The 16,464-nt window shown below is 36.1% G+C and overlaps 1 protein-coding gene across 1 annotated transcript in view; it reads right to left on the reverse strand.

The window, feature by feature from the left end:
- Positions 1-2,393: 2,393 nt before the first annotated feature.
- Positions 2,394-16,464, reverse strand: part of LOC100604297 (zinc finger protein 273) — a 41,064-nt gene continuing 26,993 nt past the window's right edge. Inside the window, exons 4-5 of the mRNA XM_012496445.2 lie at positions 11,183-12,553; positions 2,394-2,980 (exon numbers count right to left, since the gene is read on the reverse strand). Coding sequence (XP_012351899.2) covers positions 2,898-2,980; positions 11,183-12,553 — 1,454 coding nt within the window. The 3' untranslated portion in view covers positions 2,394-2,897. The remainder of the gene's footprint in view (positions 2,981-11,182; positions 12,554-16,464) is intronic.

The following is a 16,464-nucleotide window of genomic DNA, read 5'->3' on the forward strand; positions in this document are numbered from 1 at the left end:
TTCGAGAACAGCCTGGCCAACATGGTGAAACTCTGTCTCTACTAAAAATACAAAAATTAGCCAGGTGTGGTGGCACACGCCTGTAATCCCAGCTACTCAGGAGGCCGAGGCAGGAGAATCGCCTGAACCTGGGAGGCGGAGGTTGCAGTAAGCAGAGATTGCACCATTGCACTCCAGCCTGGGCAACAAGAGCAAAACTCTGTCTCGGGGGAAAAAAAATACATCAACTGGAAGGCATTTTTATAACCTTGCACCACATAGCTAAAAGCTGAAAGGTAGTACTAATAAATGCAAACTACATCACCTGGAAAACGGTAATCCAGAATGTCACTTTCGATATTTAAGTATTTGAACTTTTGATACAAAAATTTTGGTAAAATAAAGCTTTTGGTAAGCTTTGTGTAGCTTGACATCAGCATAAAGTAGGAAAATATCTTAAAAACAAAAACCTACACCAAAAAAAACTAACCAATGCTTATATATTGATCTTTGTGCTGTGGGAGTCCAAAGCAAAACATTTGGTGAACTTGATATTTATTTTGAGCATATTGGCATACTGATAAAATTATTTGAGTGATACATGTCCACATCTCAAAAATACAGCCTTGTACTATGAATAATAAATGCAAAGTCTTTTTCCTCAAGAGGATCCTGATTCTCAACCCAATATACAGGGTAATGCTTTCTATTGGTTCCTCCAAACTGAGGCCTCATTAAGGCTCAAATATGGAGTGAGAGGGACCCAGCAACAGACAATGTGAAACAAGAAGGATGAGGTAAGATGGTCAGCTCTTAAGGCTCAGGAATTGCCTGGGGAATCCCAATGTAATGATGTCAACTATAAAGCTTACTGGGTTTAAAAAAAAAAAAAAAAAAAAAAAAAGCTGAAAATTCCATGAGTTGACTTTGGTGGGAAGAAGACTCTAGAATTTTAAGCAGTTGTGCCAAAAGGATTGAGTCAGAATGACATTTATCTAAGGATTATTAAGGCAAAGGTTTACAAACACATAAGTATTTGTTGCAAATCTTATTACCGTAGCAATATTCTTTTCTGTAATGTCAGCTTCCCCAAGCTAGGGATGCCATAGACAAACTAAGACAAGTGCCTAATATGTTGTAGGTAATTAGTTTCTCATTTCAACAAACTTTCAATAAACTCTGTTTCATGTATAAATCTCACTGAAAAGCACTATGCAGTAGCTATTTCTCTCAGTGATTTCTGGGATTTTCTGTTGCTTGATTCAGAACCAACCTTATTTGAACCCAATCATCTCTAAAGTTCCAAATGTAATAACAAAGGAGAGTAGAAATGAAACCAAGTCACCCCACGCACTTCATGTCCAATATATTTGGTTCTGCAAATGAACCAAAAACCACACAAGCTAAATAGTGAGTTTAAAATTCAACCTAATTTCAATTGTAGCAGTCAAAACCATATGCTAAAATTAGCAAAGCCACAATGCAGAATCCCTTAGGCTGTTATTCCAGGAAAAATAATAAAATTATTTTGTCATTTTTCAGAAAGAATACACTAAATATGACAAAATATACCCGGTTACTAAAAATCTTTGAAATATAAACTCTTATTCTTAAATATTTGCTATATTTAGAAGAGCCTTTCAGTGAAAAATGCTTATAGCTACTATGTATAAATTAAAACAGCCCTTGGAAAAATAGTATCTTTTATTAATAATGTAGATTGAAGCTCCAAGGATGTAAAATAATTTCTTTTGGGCACATAGGTCATGTCCCAAATCAAGCTCAAATGAAGATATGTAACAGTCATTAAGTTATATTATTAAATTAAAATACTTCTAGAAATAAAAATAAAAGCAGAGTTATAAAAACAAAAACAAATTTAAAAAAGGAAGTGGATTCCTCACAATTACTCCTAAGGTATGAACTAAACCTAAGTGTTAATCAACTGGTGAATGAATATAGAAAATGTGGCATATTTACACAATGAAATGCTATTCTGCCCTTCAAAAGAAGCAACTCTTGTTATTTGCAACAACATCAATGAACCTGGAGGACATTATGCTAAGTAAAATAAGTCAGTAGAGAAAAGAACCCACTTAATATTATTTCTTTTCTTTTCCTTTTTTTTTTTTTTGAGACGGAGTTTTTCTCTTGTTGCCTAGGCTGGAGTACAATGGCGTGATCTTGGCTCACCGCAAACTCCACCTCCCGGATTCAAGCAATTCTCCTGCCTCAGCCTCCAGAGTAGCTGGGATTACAAGCATGCGCCACCATATCCGGCTAATTCTTCATTTTCAGTAGACAGGGTTTCTCCATGTTGGTCAGGCTGGTCTCGAACTCCTGACCTCAGGTGATCTGAACGCCTGGGTTTCCCAAAGTGTTGGGATTCCAGGTGAGAGCCACCTGCCCGGCCACATAATATTATTTTCTATGTAGAGTGTACAAAAAATTTAAACCATAGAAGCAGAGAGTAGAATGATGATTGCCTGGAATTGGGGGTGGAGGAGATGTTGGTCCAAAGTAATGGGTCTTCCTTATGTCTCTTACCTTAACATATACGCTATTCTTCTCTGTTTTGATTCACCAGGGAATGGAATTATATCCTGAAAATCCAAACTGAAGGAATTATGTATTTGTTAAAGCAATGCAGGTTGTATACTGAAATTTCAGAGGCTTAGAAAAATAACATATCTTCTGCTCACATCACCATCCCCTTTGGTTTTCTTTTTTCCTTTCTTTTTCTTTTCTTTTCTTGCTTTTTTTTTCTTTCTTTCTTTCTTTCTGGTTAAGAGGACTTCTTCGTGATCTTTCAGGAATCACATTATATTTTGTTTACTATCTGCATTCTTTTTCTTCAGTGACTACATTTAAAAAGAGATGCAGAGAAGACACATTTGCTTCTTATCCCCACATCACTTTCACTCACTATTAGTCAATGTTGGTAGAGCTGAGAATAGCAGTTTCCTGGCAGGACAGCCACTTCTTAGCAATATAGAAATCACTGAAAGAAAAGTATAAGTCTTTCATAAAAAGCTAATGTATTTTAGGCAAAATAAGCATATGAATCATAGTAAAATACTCCTGGTAAAATAAAGACTCATTTTGTTGATTTCTATTGCGCCAGGTAATATTTCACCAAAGGCTAGCAAATGTATAGCCAAAAAGTAATATCGTTTAAAATAATATTGTGAATAAAGTTATTCTGTCAATAGAACAACATTATGACTTCATACAATAGCCTTACCTGTAGCTGTACATCAAATGCTTTTTATTAAAAATTGTATTTTATACAAGTATTCAATTTCTATCACCTTTCTTCTCTATTTCAATGCCTTCTTCACTTTACACCAATAAAAAACAAGCCAGCTGGTGCCAGGAAAGCACATGGTGCTATTGCCATTTTAATGATGACAATGAAGAGCACTCATTTGAGTAGCACTTGTGTGCAAAACACTGTTATTTAACACAAAGTACTGGTTTTCTATTTTTCCCTAAATTTACTGACAAAATTTTTACCTAAGAAGACTTTATCGGCCAGGCGCGGTGGCTCACGCTTGTAATCCCAGCACTTTGGGAGGCTGAGGCAGGCGGATCACGAGGTCAGGAGATCGAGACCACGGTGAAACCCCGTCTCTACTAAAAATACAAAAAATTAGCCGGGCGTGGTGTCGGGCGCCTGTAGTCCCAGCTACTAGGAGAGGCTGAGGCAGGAGAACGGCGTGAACCTGGGAGGCGGAGCTTGCAGTGAGCCGAGATTGCGCCACTGCACTCCAGCCTGGGCGACAGAGCGAGACTCTGTCTCAAAAAAAAAAAAAAAAAAGAAGACTTTATCTCATTCAAGTGTGTTTTATAAAATTTGGTTGACGTTTAAGTGTCTCTGACTTTCCTGGAATATTATAATTTTTCATGAATCCAGGTTGAGTATATAAATAAACAATCTTTTACTAAAAGCCTTTCTGAGGTAGAGTAGGATACATCAAATTTTATTATAATATGGTAAAAGTGTGTTAACCATGTTCCCAGTAATCCCTCTGAACACAGCATTCTCAGTTTCCAGTATTCACATTGAGTCACTTAGGGGAAATTGGTATCTCTGTAAACAAGCAGAAGAAGGTGCCCAGTGGAGGTGCACCACATTGCATGGAAATGCTGTCCACATGCACCTATGGGGTCTTAATTTAACTGGGCTGTCATTTGCATGGCTACTTACCGAATCTGGTCATACTGTTTTTGGCAGCTAATGGCATTTGTTCCCCATCAGTTTTCTACAATTATTTGCTTTGCTGAAAAATAAATCTTTTGCCAATTGAAAGACCAGATTTGCAATTTTCAATTTTTACATGTGAAAGCAAATCAGAGAATAATAATATGTGTATGTAGCATGCATTTTCCTGCCTATCAAAATTCTTCTTGTATTGCCTTGGAAACCCTAGGAAGCTACCTGAAGAATTCTCCCTTCAAGTTGTTTAGCCAGGATTTTAGATTTCAAAAGATCCAGAACTTAATAATTGAGCAAAGCAAAAATCTTGTCTTTGCTTCTTTTTAGTAATCTGGTCATTTCAAAAAGCATGGAAATTATGCAAAGCTATTGATTTTTTATCAATTTTTGATTAATTTTATCCCATTTCAAGTGTTTTCTTTAACTGTTACTTTTATCTTGTTAAACTAAGAGAAACTATCTACATAACTGTTTATGCATTCACCCCTGTAATTCCAACACTTTGGGAGGCTGAGGTGAGTGGATCACTTGAGGTCAGGAGTTCCAGACCAGCCTTGCCAATATGGCGAAACCCTATTTCTACTAAAATGTAAAAATTAGCTGGGCATAGTGGTGCGCACCTGTAATCCCAGTTACTTGGGAGGCTGAGGCAGGAGAATAGCTTGCGCCTGGGAGGCAGAAGTTGCAGTGAGCTGAGATCACCACTGCACTCCAGCATAGGTGACAGAGCGAGACTCCGTTTCAATAAATAAATAAAAAATAGGTGCAGAATAAGCGTTTGGCAAAATTCAACATACGCTCATGATAAATCTCTGAATAAAATAGGTATAGGACAAATGCACCTCAAGCCAATATATGCCAGATATACCAAAAAAATGCACGGCTAACAACATATTAAGCAAGGAAATGTAAGCTTTTACTCTAAAAGCTAGAACAAGACAAGAATGCCCACTTCGGTCAGTCTTATTAAACATAGTATTAAATGTCCAAGTCAGAAAATTTAGAGAATAAAATCAAAGGCATCCAGCTTGGAAAAAAAGCTAAATTATCCCTGTTTACAGATGACATACTCTTAGGTATAGAAAAGCCTAAGACTTCACTTAGAACTAATAAACAAATTTATTAAACTTGCAAAATACAAAATCAACACACACCAGTCAGTAAGTGATTAAAGAAATTGTCTTTCTACACAAGAACAATTAACTATCTCAAAATGAAATTAAAAGCAATCTCATCTACAATAAATGTAATAACTACACTTTGAAATCAGTTTAACCAAAAAGTTAAAACACCTTACATTATAATCTAAAGAACATTAAAGGAAGAAATTAAATACTACACCAATAAAAAAATAGTACTAATTCATGAAATGGCATTAAGATTATTAAATATCCATATTACAGAAAATAATCTGCAGATATAACATTTATCAAAATACCAGTGACATACTTAATAAAAATTAAAAAAATATATATCTAAAATTTATATGGTATCCCACAAAAGATCCTGTATAGCCAAAGCAATCAAAAAAAAAAAAAAACACTAAAGTTATTACCCTACCTGACTTTGAAATACACTACCAAGCTATAGTACTCAAAACAGTATGGTACTTGAATAAAAATAGACACATATGCCAGTGGAGCAGTAAAGACAAACCACGAAAATATCCATGTATTTACAGCTAACTCAATTTAAATATAGGTAACACTTTCTTAGGGAAAGGGTAGTATCTTCAATAAATGGTGCTGAGAAAATTATAGCAACATGCAGAGCAATATAATAAGACCCTCATTTCACACCATATATAAAAAATCTACTCAAATAGTTTAATTACTTAAATGTAAGGCCTGAATCTCTGAAACTACTACAAAAAATATAGAGTAAAAGCCCCATTACATTGGTCTAGGCAGTAATTCTTTTGATTTAACCTCAAAATCCCAGAGAATCAAAGGTAAAATTGATGTCAGATTACTTCAAATTATTAATAAAAAGCTGCTGAAAAAAGTCCAATACAACAAACAGGACAAGAAAAGTAAAAAATGGAACAAAATATTTGCAAACCATACATGTGACAAGACGTTAATATAAAAAAATATGTAAGAAACTTGGCCAGGCTACAGGCTCATGCCTGTAATTCCAGCACTTTGGGAGACCAAGGCAGGCAGATCACCTGAAGTCAGGAGTTAGAGACCAGCCTGGCCAACATGGTGAAACCCCGTCTTTACTAAAAATACAAAAATTAGCCAGGCATGGTTGTGGGTGCCTGTAATCCCAGGTACTTGGGAGGCTGAGGCGGGAGAATCACTTGAACCCAGGAGGCAGAGGTTGCAGTGAGCCAAGATTGCACCACTGCACTCCAGTCTGGGCAACAGAGTGAGACTCTGTCTCAAAATATATGTGTGTGTGTGTGTGTGTGTGTGTGTGTGTGTGTGTGTATATGTTATGTATATATGTATCTGTATACATATATATGTATATACATATATACATATATGTATGTGTGTATATATATGAAACTCAAATGACTACACAATAAAAAACAAATAACTATTAAAAATGAGTAAAAGGCCTAAGTAAATATTTTTCAAGAAAAGGCATACATATGGCCAACAGATACATTTAAAAATGCTAAATGTCAATTATTATTAGGGAAAAGCAAGCCAAAAAACCAAAAAAAACCTATGAGATATCAACTCACTCCTGTTACAATTACTCCTATTAAAAAGAAAAAAAGCATTGGTAAACATAAGAAGAAAACGAAATGTTTGCACACTGTTGGCTTAAATGTAAATGAGGACAGCCATTATGAAAAACAAAACAGAGATTCCTTAAAAAATTAAAAATCAAACTACTGTATAATATAGCAATTCCACTATGGTATATATATCCCAAACAAAATCAGAATGAAGAAGCATCTGCACTTCTATGTTGTTTGCAACACTCTTCACAATGGCCAAAACATGGAATCAACAGTTCAACATCTAATGAGTAAATAAAGAGAATGTAGTGTATGTACACAATGGAATACTATTCACCTTTTAAAAAGAAAATTGTATTATTTTCAATCACATGGATTACCTGAAGGACTCTATATTAGTTGAAATAAACCAGGCAGAGAAAGATTAATATCTCATAATTTCACTTACACATGCTTTTTTTTTTTTTTTTCTTTTGAGACGGAGTTTCACTCTGTTGCCCAGGCTGGAGTGCAGTGGCGAGATCTCGGCTCACTGCAAGCTCCGCATCCCGGGTTCACGCCATTCTCCTGCCTCAGCCTCCTGAGTAGCTGGGACTACAGGCGCCTGCCACCACGCCCGGCTAATTTTTTGTATTTTTAGTAGAGACGGGGTTTCACCGTGTTAGCCAGGATGATCTTGATCTCCTGACCTCGTGATCCGTCCGCCTCGGCCTCCCAAAGATTACAGGCGTGAGCCACTGCATCCAGCCTACACATGCATTCTAAAAAAATTAATCTCACGGAAGTACAGAGCAAAATGGTGATGACCAGATGCCAAGGTATTTAGAAGAAAGTGAGGTTTGGAAAGATGTCTGTCAAAGAATACATAATTATAGTTAAATAAGAGGAATAAGTTCAAAAGATTTTTCTGTACAGCACGGTGACTATAGTTCATAATAATGTATTTGTATATGCTAAGACAATACTGGAAAAATGAAAAGTGCTAAGAAAATGTGAAGTGCTCTCACCACAAAATGTTAACTATGTGAGGTAAAGCACTAACCTGGAATTAAGCATTTGACATTGTATACATACTTCAAAACATCATGTTTTACAGAAAAAAATGCACATTTTATGTCACGTCAAAAAATTCATTTTTAAAACATTATAGAAAGATAACAATGTTTCAAATACTGTGTCTTTTTCATAAACTTGGCTGAATAATATCAAAAATACTTAGTGCTTGTGTGGTTTTTGTCATCTGTCATAATCACAGAAACTCTGATATTTAACAGCATGTTCTGGACCCAGTACAGCCCATGGGAAAAGCCAATGTACTTTATGGTTTTTACTTCAAGCTTGGGGTACCTGGAGTTTCTGGTACAGATGGTAATGGTATGAAAGACATTAAAAGGACAGGTGTTGCTTATGGTCCCATGACACCACTCCGTGAACGCAGAAAACAAATATGCTTGCAAAAAAATAGAAAACATTTTAATCCAAAAGTTGCCCTGATCTCCAAAAGTTTTCCAGAGAAAATGAACAAGGAGTTGGCTACAGATAGATGACTAAGAATAAAAACTGTAGACTGAACTTCACCAACCAAAAAAATATATGTATATTAAGAAAGTGAGACCGGGCGCAGTGGCTCACGCCTGTAATCCCAACACTTCGGGAGGCTGAGGTGGGTGGATCATCTGAGGTCAGGAGTTCGAGACTAGCCTGGCCAACATGGCAAAACGCTGTCTCTACTAAAAAGTACAAAAGTTAGCCAGGCGTGGTGGCAGGTGCCTGTAATCCTAGCTACTCAGGAGGCTGAGGCAGGAGAACAGCTTGAACCTGGGAGGCGAAGGTTGCAGTGAGTCGAGATTGCGCCACTGCACTCCAGCTTGGGTGACAAGAGTGACACTCCATCTAAAAAAGAAATTCCTCCAAATTGTATTATCAATATGGAAAAGAAATACTATTCCAAATTTCAAGTCAACAGAAGTCATTTTATTTTGCAATGTTTTACAGTCACACTTAAAAATAGATTCTGTGTGAAAACGTTACTCCCGCGTTCAAATGATTCTCCTGCCTCAGCCTTCAAAGTAGCTGGGACTACAGGTGCACACGACCACAGCTGGCTAATTTTTGTATTTTTAGTAGAGACAGGGTTTCACCATGTTGGCCAGGCTGGTTTCGCACTCCTGGTCTTAAGTAATTCACCCAGCTCAGGCTCCCAAAGTGCTGGGATTACAGGCATGAGCCACCGTGCCCAGATTTACCATTAGCTCTCTTAAAAATTTAATTTCTGGCCGGGCGCAGTGGCTCGCGCCTGTAATCCCAGCACTTTGGGAGGCGGAGGTGGGCGGATCACCTAAGGTCGGGAGTTCACGACCAGCCTGACCAACATGGAGAAACCCTGTCTGTACTAAAAATACAAAATTAGCCGGGTGTGGTGGCACATGCCTGTAATCCAAGCTACTCGGGAGGCTGAGACAGGAGAATCAAACCCGGGAGGTGGAGGTTGTGGTGAGCCAAGATCGCGCCATTGCACTCCAGCCTGGGCAACAAGAGTGAAACCTCATCTCTAAATAAATAAATAAATTTCTAACATATTTTCTAGCAAATTTTATATTTGCCACACTTTGTTAAGAATCTAGTAAGATTTTTTTTTTTTTTTTTTTTTTTACAAACAGTTAAAAACAATGCTAAGTGATTTAATCCTCTCACCTGTGGACAGTGTATGCCTTTTATCTTAATTAACAATCTGAGAGTTATATTGATAAACAAACTCACCAATTAAAACCAATTTTTCAGTGCACTAAAAATACCAAATTTCTCATCAAAACTTACTAAATTACCATGTGAAATGACATGGCATAAAGACAACAGCGAGAAAACTGTAACCATAACACAGAAAAAGATGAGCTGTGATGCATACATTGTTGGAATACACATAAGACAAACAAAACTGAATATAATTAGAAAATAACCAGAATTTCTCTTTATATTCAGCAGAATTCAGCTTTGCAGCCCGGAAAAAAAATGTCCTCTCCACAAGAAGAATCAATGTTACTGTTTCACCACTGATATATTCCATTTCTGACTTGAAGTTACAAACTAACTTCAACAGGAATATTTATGTCTTACTATGGAGCATCCGTTATAGAGCAAGCACTGTCATGTTTGTCTGCTATGTTTATATATAACAGCATCCTCATGACTCAGGAAGCCTCCCTAGTACTTACTTGAACAAATTCAATAGATAAATAATTTTACTTATGTAAATTATGAAAAGTGAAAGAAAGAATAACTTTAAAAAAGTAGGCTTACATAGGGTTCTCCAATTAAAAGAACAAAGGGCAATATTTTAACTAAATAAATAAAATATAACTTAATAGACTAATAGTAAAATTACATCTAAAAATTACTTTTTGTGCACTACTAAATTTTATAAAAAACCCAAAACCAAAACCAAAAAACATGAATTTGAGAGTTGAATTACATTATTATTCACTTTTCAAAAAACCTGTAATTTTTTTCCCAAGAAACGTGTACTCTGAATGTAAATATACCTCTGCAAAAAACTTGTTCACTATTGGTTATCTACCAACTTCTGTTTTGGATAACTTTCTGTACTCAGCACTCTGATTTTGTGTAATGTCTGAAGTGTCAGTATCTTAGATATCTGTACTGTGAATTCTCTGATATTTATATAAACCTAATTTTGGATCATTTCTTTCATATTTACTGCTGCATTTGCAAAAATATATTTTAGTGTAATTCCTCTCATGTTTTCTAAGCTGTTGTTGAAAAAAAAATTTTTCCAAATTCATTACACTCATAGGGTTTTTCTCCAATATAAATTTCCTGGTATTGAACAAAATTTGAACAACTGCTTCAGGGTTTTTCTCTAGTACAAAATGTGTACAATAAGATCTATGATACAAACAAAGGTACTACAAACCTCTTTGTACTTTTCATGTTTCTCTTCAAAATAAATACTCTGCTGCACTTCGCAGGCTTATATTGTCTGAAAGATCTTTCGACAGTAATTTCATTGATAATGCTTTTTTTATCAAGTACCAACTCACTGATGCTGAGTAAGATATGAGCAGATATTAATGACTTTTCCATTCTTTATACAATTTTTCTCAAGTATAAATGCTTTCCTGTGCAATAAGGTATGAGAATTAATTAAATGTTTTGTCACATTTGTCACACTTCTGGGAGTTTTCTCCAGTATGAATTATCTTATCTACAATCAAGTGCGACAACCACTTAAAGGCTGTCACATTTTTCACATTTCTAGGATTTCTCACCCATATGATTTCTTTTATGTCTAGAAAAGTTTGAGATGTTGTCAAAAGCACTGTCACGTCTTTTAGGTTTGTATGGTTTCTGTCCAGTATGAATTTTCTTATGTCGAGTAAGGTTTGAGGACCGGTTAAAAGCTTTGCCACATTCTTCACATTTGTAGGGTTTCTCTCCAGTATGAATTCTCTTATGTTTAGTAAGAGTTGAGGACCAGTTAAAGGCTCTGCCACATTCATTACATTTGTAAGGTTTCTCTCCAGTATGAACTCTCTTATGTTCAGTAAGGGTTGAGAATGCCCTAAAGGCACTGCCACATTCTTCACATTTGTAAGGTTTTGCTCCAGTATGAATTGTCTTATGTTTAGTAAGAGTTGAGAATACACTAAAGGCTTTTCCACATTCTTCACATTTGTATGGTTTCTCTTTAGTATAAATTCTCTTATGTTTAGTAAGAGTTGTGGACCGTTTAAAGGCTTTACCACATTCTTCACATTTGTACGGTTTCTCTCCAGTATGAACTATCTTATGTCTAGTAAGGGTTGAGGACTGGTTAAAGGCTTTGCCACATTCTTCACATTTGTAGGGTTTCTCTCCAGTATGAATTCTCTTATGTTTAGTAAGAGTTGAGGACCAGTTAAAGGCTTTACCACATTCATTGCATTTGTAGGGTTTCTCTCCAGTATGAATTATCTTATGTTTAGTAAGGGTTGAGAATATACTAAAGCCTTTGCCACATTCTTCACAATTGTAGGGTTTTGTTCCTGTATGAATTATCTTATGTTTAGTAAGGACTGAAAATACACTAAAGACTTTGCCACAATCTTCACATTTGTAAGGTTTCTCTTCAGTATGAGTTTTTTTATGTTTAGTAAGAGTTAAGGACTGGTTAAAGGCTTTGTCACATTCTTCGCATTTGTAGGGATTCACTTCAGTATCAATTCTCTTATGTTTAGTAAGATTTGAGAACTGGTTAAAGGCTTTTCCACATGTCTTACATTTGTAGAAATTTACTCTAGTAGCAGTTTTCTTATGCTGAGTTAGTTGTGAAAGTATGCAACATGATTTGCCACATTCTTTACATTTGAAAGGTTTCTTTCCAGTATGTCTTTTCTTATGTATATTTGAATTTGAGAATTTATGAAGGACTTTAACATATTTATCACATTGAAATATTTTGCTCTGGGTAGTTGTCAAACATTGGTTAAGTCCATTACAACCTGTTTTGTGCATCTTATGCTCATCCACACTTTTACAGCCTTTTCTTAATTGTAAATTCTCATGTCCATATTTTCCATATCTTCTCAGTATCACTTTTTGAAAAGAATCTTTTAAGCCCTGCTTTGGCCAAAGGTCTTGGGCAAAATGAGAACACACAACTGAAAGAAATAAAAGTAACAATTACTCCACTTACTAGACTCAGATGAATATACTTTACAAATCTAACCTATAAAAATATACAAACTACATAAGCAAGATGGTATAGCAAAATACCACAGGCCCTAATTCCTTCACAGACATATCAATGTAACAAAAACATACTGACCAAGATACATTTGTGGAAAATTTATAAATGAGTTAAGTGTGTGCAGCGCCCCAGGTGAGCACAATGCAAAGAGCCATATAGAACAAAAAGAAAAGTCTACTGCAGGTCCGGTGCAGTGGCTCATGCCTGTAATCCCAGCATTTTGGGAGGCCGAGGCAGGCAGATCACAAGGTCAGGAGTTCAAGACCAGCCTGACCAACATGGTGAAACCCTGTCTCTGGTAAAACCACAAAAATTAGCTGGACGTGGTGGCACATGCCTGTAACCCCAGCTACTCAGGAGGCTGAGGCAGGAAAATCCCTTGAACCCAGAAGGTAGAGGTTGCAGTGAGCTGAGATTGCACCACTGAACTTCAGCCTGGGTGATAAGAGCAAGACCCTGTCTCAAAAAAAAAGGAGTAAATTGCCAACTCTTGGTTTTTGAACAGAGAAGAAAAATAGTGGCACACACATATTCATTTCAGACTTCTAGGGGCCTTTCCAGACACTGGTTTCTGTCTCTCCTGACAAATGCAAAAGAAATGGTGATATACTATGGAATAACAGTTTGAGTCAGCTGAGACCCAAGGTGAATGTTGCAGCAGCAGAGAAACTGCAGTACCACAGACAAGGAACAGGTGTAGCAAGTGATTACTGACTATTAAGAAGAAACATGGCCGGGCGCAGTGGCTCACGTTTGTAATCCCAGCACTTTGGGAGGCCGAGGCGGGCGGATCACGAGGTCAGAAGATCGAGACCACGGTGAAACCCCGTCTCTACTAAAAATACAAAAAATTAGCTGGGCGTGGTGGTGGGCACCTGTAGTCCCAGCTACTCGGAGAGGCTGAGGCAGGAGAATGGCGTGAACCCGGGAGGCGGAGCTTGCAGTGAGCCGAGATTGCGCCACTGCACTCCACACTGCACTCCAGCCTGGGTGACAGAGCGAAACTCCGTCTCAAAAAAAAAAAAAAAAAAAAAAAAAAAAAAAAAAAAAAAAAAAAAAAAAAAAAAAAGAAGAAACATGAACAAACTCCTTAAAACTAAACCCAAAAAATTTCAGAAAAGACACATTTTAAGAACATGTTTGAGAGACTACCAAAATCTCTAGCCAAGACAGTTGGTTTCAGACTATGCCAAGACAAAGATACGTTATAAAGATTGTGATGGGTAGCTTGTTTTTAATGTCCAAATCTCAATAAGAAATTATAGTGCATACAAAATATGAAGGCAACATGGCCTCATCAAAAACATTGTAAAATTTTCTGAAAGCAACTATTAAAGAATGAAGCTGTAAAAATTAATTTTAAAAATTTAAAATAAATTGAATAATAATGAATTAAATAGGAACACAGACAACTGTTGAAAATCAGAAATATGAGGATAAAAACAAGTGTTAAAATTATCAAAAACAAATTGTTAAGGTAAAATGACAAAAAAACTAAAAAATTTTAAAAGTAGGAAAAACTGATGTAAAAATGAAGATACTCAACAAACTAGGATACACACAAAGATATTTATAACACACATATATAAGCACGATTTAAACAGTCACAGGCAAGACAATCTTGGGAGCTGTAAGATGAAAGCGATGTGTCATTTACAAGGATAGTCTTATGAGAAAACCAGTGAATTTGTCAAGAAAATTTTGCAGGCCAGAAAAAACTGTGTGATATAGTCAAAGTCCTTAAAAAAAAAAAAAAAAAAAAAAAAAGCTGCCAAGTGAGAATAATACCATCAGCAAAACTATCCTACCAGATAAAAAGGAAAAGATCTTCCAAAATAACCAAATCCTGAAAAAGTATATTGGCACTCCATTTGCCCTACATATCAAAGATGGTGAAAAGGAGTTATTTCCACTGAAAATAACATGATGCAAGAAAACAACACATAATCATATGAAAATACATAACTTTCTGGGAGATATATGCACATACACAAAAATACTATTCCTTAGCATTATCATAATGGTGCAGTACACATTTTTAATTATTCTCTAGAATTTGAAAGATAAAAGCATAGAAATTATTATAAACAACTGTTAATGGACATATAACATAAAAAGATATAATTAGCACCATCAATAACACTGTTGCGGGCAGATATAATGAGGAAAAAACTTTGTATGCAGCCAGGCATGGTAGCTCATGCCTGTAATTCCAGCACTTTGGGAGGCCAAGGCGGGTGAATCGCAAGGTCAAGAGTTCGAGACCAACCTGGCCAACACAGTGAAAACCTGTCTCTACTAAAAAAAATACAAAAATTAGCCAGGCATGGTGGCGTGTGCCTGTAGTCCCAGCTACTCAGGAGGCTGAGGCAGGAGAATTGTTTGAACCTGGGAAAGAGAGGTTGTGGTGAGCCGAGATTGTGTCACTGCACTCCAGCCTTGGCAACAGAGCGAGACTCTGTCTCAAAAAAAACAAAAACAAACAAACAAAAAAAACTTTGTATGCAACTGAAGTTAATTTTTTTTAACAGGTTAAACATATTGTTATATCTTTTAGAGGTTTTATGTAATCCCCAAGGTACCCCCAAAATATCTGCATGGATACACAAACAAGAAAGAAATGAAAGCATATCACTACAAAAATTGCAAAGACACAAAGGAAGATAAAGAAAATGAGAGACAAAGATACAAGAATCAAATAAAACAACTAATAAAACGACATCAGTAAGACTTTCTCCTTCAGAAAATTATTTGAATATATATAATTAACTTTCCAATCAAGAGACATACATTCAATAAAGCGATTTATTTAAAAAATTGAAAAATCGGCCAGGCGCGGTGGCTCATGCCTGTAATCCCAGCACTTTGGGAGGCCGAGGCGGTGGATCACCTTAGGTCAGGAGTTTGAGACCAGCCTGACAAACATGGCAAAACCCCATCTCTTCTAAAAATACAAAAATTAGCCAGGCATGGTGGTGGGCGCCTGTAATCCCAGCTACTTAGGAGGCTGAGGCAGGAGAAGCGCTTGAACCTGGGAGGCAGAAGTTGCAGTGAGCTGAGATGGTGTCACTGCACTACTCTAGCCTGGGTGACAGAACAAGACTCCCCCCCCAAAAAAAAAAAAATTGAAAAATCAAGATCCAAGTTGCCTTTCTACAAGAGTCAGCAAAGATCTAATAATAAAAAGACTGAAAGTGGCAAGACGGAAGTAACATTCCATGCAAATATTAACAAAACGAGAGCAGCAGACATCAAAATAGTATTACACAAGCTACATCTTAAGTAACTGTCATATTTTATAAAATGTACTTTAAGTCAAAACTCCAAAGAGACAAGTAAGGACATTAAACAATAATAGATTCATGAGAACCTATGACAAATTTGCGCACACGCACGTGTGTGTGTGTATGTGTGAGTGTGTGTCTCACATTAGGGTTCCAAATATATAAAGCAAATATCAACAGAATTGAAGAAACACATAGAGAACAATATAATTATAGACTATTTTAATATCCCATTTTCTATAGTAAGAATAAAACAAGACAGAATATTAGTAAGAGAAGAGAGGACCTGAAGGCAGTATAAAACAAATATTCCTGACATAGATATACAAAACTCAACATTAAGATACACACCCTTATCGATAGCTCATACAACTTTCTTCTTGATAGACCACCAAATAAGTCAAGAGTCTTAAAAAGTATTTTAGAACTGAAATTTTATGGATTACTTTCCATAACAAAAATGGAATGACAATATAAAACAATAATATTAAAAGCTAACAAGTTTACAAATATATAGTAAATTAAACCACATTCTTTA

The sequence above is a fragment of the Nomascus leucogenys genome, chromosome 17 (genome assembly GCF_006542625.1).
Source record: "Nomascus leucogenys isolate Asia chromosome 17, Asia_NLE_v1, whole genome shotgun sequence".
Classification (NCBI taxonomy): Eukaryota; Metazoa; Chordata; class Mammalia; order Primates; family Hylobatidae; genus Nomascus; species Nomascus leucogenys.